This window comes from Corythoichthys intestinalis, chromosome 8, assembly GCF_030265065.1.
Source record: "Corythoichthys intestinalis isolate RoL2023-P3 chromosome 8, ASM3026506v1, whole genome shotgun sequence".
Lineage (NCBI taxonomy): Eukaryota > Metazoa > Chordata > Actinopteri > Syngnathiformes > Syngnathidae > Corythoichthys > Corythoichthys intestinalis.
The window spans coordinates 35177591-35186930 of NC_080402.1; the positions used below are offsets into that span (position 1 = coordinate 35177591).

At 38.1% G+C, this 9340-nt stretch overlaps 1 protein-coding gene across 2 annotated transcripts in view; it reads right to left on the reverse strand.

Annotated features, from left to right (window-relative positions):
* Positions 1 to 9230, reverse strand: part of ern2 (endoplasmic reticulum to nucleus signaling 2) — a 37365-nt gene extending 28135 nt beyond the window's left edge. The window contains exons 1-7 of one of the 2 annotated variants that reach the window (XM_057843411.1): positions 8806 to 9230; positions 6542 to 6659; positions 5483 to 5516; positions 5329 to 5401; positions 5189 to 5261; positions 1550 to 1672; positions 1367 to 1492 (exon numbers count right to left, since the gene is read on the reverse strand). In XM_057843411.1, the coding sequence (XP_057699394.1) occupies positions 1367 to 1492; positions 1550 to 1672; positions 5189 to 5261; positions 5329 to 5401; positions 5483 to 5516; positions 6542 to 6659; positions 8806 to 8865 (607 nt within the window). In that variant the 5' untranslated portion in view covers positions 8866 to 9230. The remainder of the gene's footprint in view (positions 1 to 1366; positions 1493 to 1549; positions 1673 to 5188; positions 5262 to 5328; positions 5402 to 5482; positions 5517 to 6541; positions 6660 to 8805) is intronic. The other variant, XM_057843412.1, reaches the window with a different exon arrangement.
* Positions 9231 to 9340: the final 110 nt, after the last annotated feature.

Sequence of the window (9340 nt, forward strand, 5' to 3'; positions counted from 1 at the left end):
TGGAGATTCCATGGGTTCCTCTGGTTTGATTTTGCAGTTTTACCTTTGTCTCCACACTGCTTACTTCAACCGCAATTAATGTTGTTCTGTCTAAACTGAAAGTCCGTAGCAGAATATGTCAAAGATGGCGCCGCCCATGTTACGCTCTGGAAACTTGTCTATAATCAATGCAATGACGTGTTGGTGAGTTATATACTAGGGACGCTTCCTGTTTATTAACTGCCTGACTGACACGCATGAAGAGTAGAACAGTGTCCTATTATTGTTAATGTTTGCATTAACATTTGAGAAAAAAATAAAAATATAAAACCCCCCAAAATATTAAAGCAATAGTAATCATTTAGTATAAAGGTGGTTGTGCACAAAATCTAAATATGCAAATGAATTCTTAGAACTATGATGACGGAGAAAATGATGTTTGAACACAGAAAATGAAACACTCCAAGCGGCTCATCTTTTCGGACGAGTTTAACGTCAAATACTCCCAAGCTCCAGGCCAGATCATATGTAACTTAATAATTGTCACTTATACCAGTCACCAACATATGAGAACGCCAAAGAGCGATAAGTCTTTTCTCAAACTATGTATTGGATGCAAGAGCGTCTCCGGGCAGCAGTCTAACAGTTTGAGCCGATCTATTGGATTTAGCGTCTACATTGGGAGAAGAATCCGTGTAAGCGACCAAGTAATCAAGGTGGGGATGAATTGTTTAACATTCTTGCATACTTATATTACACACTGTTGCATATAAGTGACAAATATTCTGATGTTTGTGTACAACATTAGCAGTCACTGTTAGCGCACAGCACTTAAACACTGATGGACTTGAACGCAGGTATAAATTATTATTATTTGCTTGAGCAAAATCAGGGTCTATACGACTACTTTAGTGAGGATTCATAAATAAAAATCGCCATCGCTAAGAAATTTATGGGGTATCTGACGTCATGAGCAATGGCAGACCATCTGAAATACGAGCATTTGATTGGCTAAAACACTTCCAGCATTTAAATATGGCTGCTTCCTGGAAATATTGGCATTTATTGATGTTTTTCCCTATTATTACACAGCTGAAAAATCGAAACCTTTTCTTTCTGCTGTGATGCACTTCATTAAAATGATTCCTACTCCTTGGATGATTAATATCCTAACATTATTTTGGGTTAAAAAACAAATATATATATATATATATATACATATGGCATTTTAAGCTTGTTTTTGTCATCTACTATTCAATTGCAATTAGTACTAAATCAGATATATGATATCGCAACGAAGTTGTAAGTCCTGTTTTGCACCAGTGACAATCTTTATATTTGATTAGTCTACCTCGAGGAAAAAAAAAAAAGAATAAGTGATTCTTACTATAGTCGAGTTTCTCATCATAGGGTGGAGCAGAGTAATCGTTGTATGTTGCATTCCATCGCAGCTCCTGCTTCTTGGTATCAAACATGGTAACCATGTACTCTGCAATATGGAAATCGGAAAATACTGAAAGGAGGATGGATAAGTAGTGAACATTAGTCAGTACTTATGTGACGGTTTCACCTGTGCGTCCAATGTACATCAGTGGAGTGTTGGCACACATGGAATCAGAGGAGGATGTTGTTATACTGGTTTGCTTTGCTCCTGTTTCAGGATCAACGACAAACCACACATCCTGCTTTTTGCCTTTAAAAAAAAAAACAGAAACATAAGTAAACTTTGACCTTCTAGATGAATAGCAAAGGTGTAACATTTATTTTTTTCTCACTACAGTACAGAGGTTAGCAGGATTTTGTACAATGGCCACCTCCAGATCTAACTCATTTTGTTCTTCTTCTTCTTGGTGAGGACCCCAACTATATTGCTACTTCTAAGGTATTTGTGCATTGATCAGAATAAAATTTGGTAGGTATATTCTAAGGATGTATATGCATCGATCCTCTGAGCCCAATTTTTTTTTTTTTTTTGTCTCGGCTGATTAATTAATTGAAGACTTATTGTTGCTTGTAGATTTCCAGTTTGCCAGTAGAAGGCATGCATGCTCTTGGGGTGTGCTTATCATGTCTCTGGGCTGATGAGACATCAAGGGAGCCGGGTGGTCGTAGTTTAGTTTCAAGTTGTTTAGCAGTCATTTTCCGTAACTTTCTTTTAGACATATTAATAACATCAGCATAGCATTTCACTCAGTTTACAAGACTGAAAAATAAGTGATTTCAAGGGACTGAAAATGAAGTGCGCAAAGCCAACAAACCACTATCTAAAACACCGTAGTGGGTTTTTCTGTAATCAATGGCTCTTCACTTTGTTGGGAGGTATGGACCCCAAAAAAATGAATGCATTGCTTTTACTAAACCCTTTGTATTTTGAAAAATAAAGATGATTTCTTTTATACTCAAAACGTGTCTGTCTATATATTGTAATTACGACATAGAATTAACCATTTATTAGTTCAACGGTGTTAAAAAAGCAAATAATAATTTCACATTAAAAACAAAAACTTTTGTCTTGTAACAATCTCTTGTCATTTTTCGCTACAAATTCTGCCCATTCCCTTATTTTTGTTTACAATCCACCAAAGGAATGCTCCCAAATAGATACATTGTAATAAACGTATGTCAACACACACTGCTGAACCCAGAACTGGCACAGCAAACCCTTATGATTCAGTTGAATCTTGTCAAGAACCACTCAGCTAAATTAAACCTGAGATACATCTTGGTACAGTTTGTCATGTTTTAATTGCAACAGCAGCAGCATTAACGCAGTTATAAATAAAATTTAACAGATGAACAATCTGGCCTCTCTCCATCATAGAGCTCAAACGAAACGGAGAACAAAAAAATGCATTTGAGATAGGAATAAAATTCCCTAATTTTATAGATAAAAATAACACGTACCATCGTGATAAATATAAGTTACACATTCAATTTCCCCTCACCAAATTTACACTTCTTAGCAATCTGTCTATCGTTCGTGCATCTGGAAAAGTTTCATTTACCTTTAATGCTCCCAAAACATTAGCTTTCAGACATTTTGTTGTCATTACATGCCTGCCTTGCTGTTAAAATTGAAGCCATAGCGGGACTGGCCGTCTGTGTCAGTGCAGTGGAAAGTGCAGTAACACCATCACCTGTTGCAATAAACTCTCTTGAGGGAGTTGCTTTTAAAGTAGTCGGCAACTGCTTAATGTACAGTGACACAGTCTACGGACTTCAAGCAAAGTAATCAGTTTGCAGATCCTCATCCACTAATTGACTGAAACTAACAGCGATAGACTCACACTAACCAGTTTAGATCTAAAAATGAACCGTTTGACCACTGACCACACAGTAACTTTGGCATATTACCACAATACAACACTCATTACAACACAGAAACTTAAAAGTGATCCTCTAACTTAAATACATGTAGGCTCTAATAAACCACAATTGTTCTCTTGTACTAAAATATGTTGTTAGAAACACATAAAATGTTAAATTAATGGCAATATTTTATAATATTTAGTCCATATTTTGACCGTTAGTTGGCGCCATGGTTTGCGGGCTCGCAGTGATGACGTCATTGGTATCTTTCGTGTTCAACAATTGCTTATTGCTGCCTAAACTCGCTAAGTAAAATGCCACGATGTGCTGCTTTTGGATGCAATTTCCAGTCAAATGGAAACAAGGGGAGTGAAGTGAGTGGTCATGGTGGAATTATTATTTTTACTGAATAAATGTGCATAAGTGGAAGCTTCTCCCCCTTTTTGGTACCTGTATGCACGCATCCTACCCACCACGCGTTACAACTAGCGCCCGAACATTTTTCCTGGATCCTCAGTCAAGTAAGGGATCCGTCTGTTTTCTGGATCCGACAGTCCCACTGCGTCTGCAATATTGGTTTCAGATCTGTCCATTTTTTTGATTCGTCGGTCCCACAGCGGTTTTTCGGATCAGTCTATTTCGTGGAATCGACGGCCTAATCGCGGCTGTGACATTGCCATGGTATCGGTCTAATTCCTGGATCTTCGAGTCAGTAAAAAAACGCAGATTTGGATTACTATTGCTATCTTTTTTGTTGACTATTCTTCGTGGGAATTTTCCCCAAATCATATTAAATGATTAAAGCACTATGGCACGCTACAGTGACGACAGTGACTCTGACGTGGACCTTACAACAATGTTGGGAGTTCGTCAGGGAACGCGTGTGTGTGTACTGCTGAGCTCACGAGTGAAGAGTAGTCAAGGTGGAAATATTATTTTTTGTGAATAAATGTGCATAAGTGGAAGCTTCTCCCCTTTTTGGTACTTTTATACACGTATCCTTACTATCCTAGCTACCACGCATTACAATGTACAAGACATGGATTACACAAGGTGTGCTCTTTGGCCTGTACTGTAAGCACACGACAGCTCTGGATGCTAACAATCTACATAATTATATTGGGATAGGTTTGAAAACGAAATATGCTTACCTTGAATATCTGCTAATAAAACCGGACAGCATACACTCTCGCTCCCAACCGGACTTCCCAACAGGACTCTCTCGCATCACCAATTTTGCCCAACTTTTGTCTTATCAGGTATTTGCTGCACGCATTTTCCCTGAAGCTCGTCTTGTGAACGACCGACAGTGCTGTCCTGCTCTTCACTTTTCAGATCTGGTTCAAATAGGAAGGGTAAAACTGACGATATATTGAAAAAGCTAACGAGTGACACGCTGGAATTTCCGCAACGGGACCAGTGACGTCACGCACTGCGACGTCACAAGAATGGCGACCTATCACTTAAAATAATTTTACAAACTTATTAAAACAAAAACATTAAGAGGGGTTTTAATATCAAATTATTATAACTCATACTAACATGTATCTTTTAAGAATTACTTGTCTTAAAAACAGAGGATCCCTTTAAGCCTAACAACCTGCCTACGATTATTACTGCTTTAATTTTAATTCATATGTTACGGAGCCGATTACCCCTTAAAAAGAAAACCCATTTTGTTGAAACTACACTTTGTTCGCAAATATAAGAATTCAAAATCCCCATCAGCCTCAGCCTCTTACAAGTGGACATTATAACACATGATACATCTTTGGCCTTATGTCAAAATTTTAGGAGTTGGTACAGTTTCCAATTTACTAGTCAGTTATGGTGGTTATTTTTACATGTTTGATTTGATGAATGGTTGATGAAGGGTTGGTAGCATTAGTGTGCACCTCACCTGTATAGAGGATACCATCAGAGCTCCTGCAGGGAGCAGACTGGACCAGCTCCGGAATTGTGAATGGAAGTTTCTGAGGAACACATGCCCAAGACAACATTATAAATTTACCTCACACAATCTTGCACTTCATCCCTCACCATCAAGCCTTCTTTGCGTTTGCCACCAAGAATGTACAAGCTGCCATCGTTGGGGTCTGGGAGAAAACCTGGCCTGACAAAAAATATATATATAAACTTCGCTGAGATGTAAATGTACATTATGTGTATATGTGTGTGTTTGTGTGTTACTCACTCAGTGATATTTAAGGACACTTGAATGACAGGGTCTGGCAATTTAAAAAAAAGGCTGTAATTACATAAAAAGAGCACTTCCTGGCAACTAAACTAGAGCCGGACCATATTTATAGGTTAAGGTTAGCCCTCAAATGCGCGCACACACCCCCACACAGAGAAATGGCTTTACAACAACAACAATAGTTGCATTTTGCAAATTAAACTAAACTATCTTAGTAATTTATTTGATAAATTTTAACTTCGTTGTTTATTTTAACCAATGTTTCCGCTAATGTGTTCTGTGATGCCTAATTAAGATTTGAATTTATTGTGTAATTTGTACATGATTTTATAGCTTTGTTACCCATGTAAAATAAGAGGATACAGCATCACAGCAACTAATAAAAGCAAGCATTGTAAAACACTTAAACATCCCACCTCTATTCATATCATTGTTGTTGTAAGCATAACTTACTTCACAGACTTAATATACACTACTTTAAAAAAAAAAAAATGGGAACAATGAAGTAACACATTGTAAATATGAATGAATAAAATATATACTTTGTTCTTTCTATAGTTGAATGCGCTTAAAACAAAATCACACAAACATTATCAATGAAAATAAATTTATCAACCCATGGTGGTCTGGATTTGGAATTATACTTAAATGAAAGTGGAAAACACACTACAGTACACATTTATGGACTGTAATGTCCTTTACACAAGCCAAAATGAGGCACAGTAGTGTGTGTGACCTCCGTGTGCCAGTATGACCTCCCTACAACACCTGGGCATGTTCTTAATGAGACGATGGAGGGTGTCCTGGGGAATCTCCTCTTAGATCTGGACCAGAGCATCACTGAGCTACTGGACAGTCTGAGGAGCAACCTGGCTCTGCCAGATGAACCTAAACATAATGTCCCAGCGGTGTGAAGGAAGAAGTAATTGATAACATTCACTGGCCCCCTCGTTCGCCTGACCTGCTGGGAGATTATGTTTACGTCCCACTGGCAGAGCCAGGTTGCTCCTTAGACTGTCCAAAAACTACCCATAGCTGTCACAACCTAATACAAACCTTCTTTTAGAGTCCATTTGATGTCTCCTGTTTGTTTGGAGACAGCATGCAGACTGCCATCCAGCGTTGAGATGAACAGAAGTGATTCTGGAAGGGTGACTGTCTTCACCCCCATCACCTGATGGCCATGAAGGAATAATGTGAGTGTGTGTGGAACTGAGTCGAGTGTCGGGTATTCCACGGTTTTTAGTCCATAAAATATACAGTAATAAGTTCCTCATATACCAGGATATCCTGAAATAAATGCCTCCTTGAGTGTGTATTCACCACTCCCATGTTTACAGACACTGGACGACAAGCATTGTCCAAACAGAAGCGAGACCAGACCCTGCTGTAGATAGAATAATTTATATTAAAAAAAAAAAAAAAAAACATTTTCTTCTAAACTACAAACTAGACATGAAACAATGTTGATTAGGATTATCAGTTTCTCAAACATCTGCTAAAATGACAGAGTGGAAATGACGCATTTCACATACCAATGGGCTTGTCATGCATTTGAAAAAAAGCTAATAATGATAATTTTTTGCGCTTCTGTACCAGAACTTTTAACACATCACCTGGAACTTCTCATCAATTCGAAGTACATATTGTACTGCCCCTGGTGGCCAAGCAATGTAGAGCAGAGGGAACGCCATAATCAGAGGAAGGTCATGAAACAAATTAAAATAATAGCTGAAATTACCAAGATGTCGGATTTTCAGCGAATAAAATAAGAGGCTGTAGACAAAAACAACAACAAAGCCACACACACACACAAACACCCCTAACCCACCAGCAACAACCTTACTTTACACAAAAATACAAACGCACGACAAACAAAATAAATATAATATATGCAGTTTACAAAACAGACGACTTTTAAAAGATATTTCACTGGGTAAAAAAATGTTTTAGCTTTGACAGTTGGTTTAAACCCATTTTTGGTGGCAGAATGGAAAAACGGATCAGTTTTTTTCCCATTGTGTCAAGTTTTTTTTCCACAGTTTAACTATCTACTATGTTGTTAGTACATACACACAATCAACCACTGCAGTTATGACTTTCTTTTGAATTTCATTGTAGCTAGAACTGCACGATAATTATCGGACCAATCGGTCCGATAATAGGAATTATAACGTCATTCCAATAAATCCAATAAAATTATTAAAAGGCCCGATAATATATATTATTTTTTGCACGGTGTCGGTGGATTGGAATGTGTGCATTTGTTTCCTCTACTGTTTTGCCAGTATGCAAAGATTTGTTACTGTTCTAGAAGCCGCATTTTTCCATCACCGAGTTATTAACCTTACTATGGCAGTCAGCAAATGTTTGCATTTTACAGTGTTATGTTTACAAGTTCTTGAGAGGCCTTTTGGTTGTTGATAGGCTTGCTGTCCTATAATTGCCAAGTTAAGAAGGTTGTTTCATGGACCAAGACCACAAAAGTCTCCTCTCCTGTTGCACCAAATGTTTTATCTGCTGACAAAGCACAATACCTGTTGAGTTATGTTTTAGTTCAGTGATCATTGTTCAGGGGAACACATCGTCAATGATATTGACTGATTGATTGTGATTGACTCAAATTAGATTTATTGGAAAAAAAGAATATGGGCTCTTTATTTTGAAGTCAAAATTGTTCGTCTTTGCTTTTGTTCATTATAATTATGTTCATGTCATCATGAAAATTCTGGTTAGGTCAAAGGCAAATCTATGCTATATCCACCACTCGTATTTTTTTACCTACGTGTGTTCAAAAACTCAGGTGAATATACATTGAATATATATATATATATATATATATATTATCGGTTATCGTATCGGTATCTGCCTCGAGGAGCAAGAAGTTATTGATATCGTATCAGTTTCAAAAAATGGATATCGTGCACCCCCTAATTGTAGCCTATGTCAATATTTATTTACAAAACAAGCAGTGAAGCACATAAATCAAGTACATTATTTATGTTTCTATTTTGGATTACGGGGATCTTTAGTTCTATTTTAGAATACATTTTTAGTTCCAAAACTTGATGTGATAAGACAAAAACAGAACCGATTTGGATTCCGCACCCAAATTTCATCCATTAACTTTCCGTAGTTTACCCACACAAGGGTCGCTCAAACAATACAAATGCTATGGAAATTCTATGAAAAGTTGTGTAAAATACCGCAGTCATTACTTCTCTTAACCGAGATAAGTCCTGTAAAACGACCGCTCACTGTCAACAGTAGTACATACACGACTTCAAAGAATACCAAGATTTAAAAAAAAAATGGTTCACCTGCCATATATGCCAGGAGAGAAGCAGAGGGCACAGCAGCGCGCACCCCAAAGCCTTCATGACAGCCACGAACTGAACTCAAAACCAAAGGTCGAACTGCCCCTCGAAATCTCAGAGCAAGGCTCCACAAGTCCACGCGTCGTATCAAAGCGTCTGTTTCACATCACAACAGGTGGATGTTCCTGGTTTTAAGATAGCGGTCTCATTTTTAACTCAACTACTGACAAGGCATTGCAAGAGTAAACATGCATTTCCGTGTTGGGACGGAGTTGTGACGTCACAACATAACGTGGGAGGGCCCGTTTTGTTTTGACTGATGTTCACGGCCAATGGGGGAAGCGATATGGCATGGAAGGGGCGGGGTTTAAGGAAGCGTCGGGAACACGTGGAGAAAGACAGCAGGGCAGTTGAAAGCGTCACAGTGCGTCGTTTTGTGTAATAGAATGTAGTGGAGCCACCCTGTTCTAACTTTGTGACCTGTCTTTGACCCTCAAACGTTGTCTAACCACAAATGGGCAATGGATTTGCAGTTGTT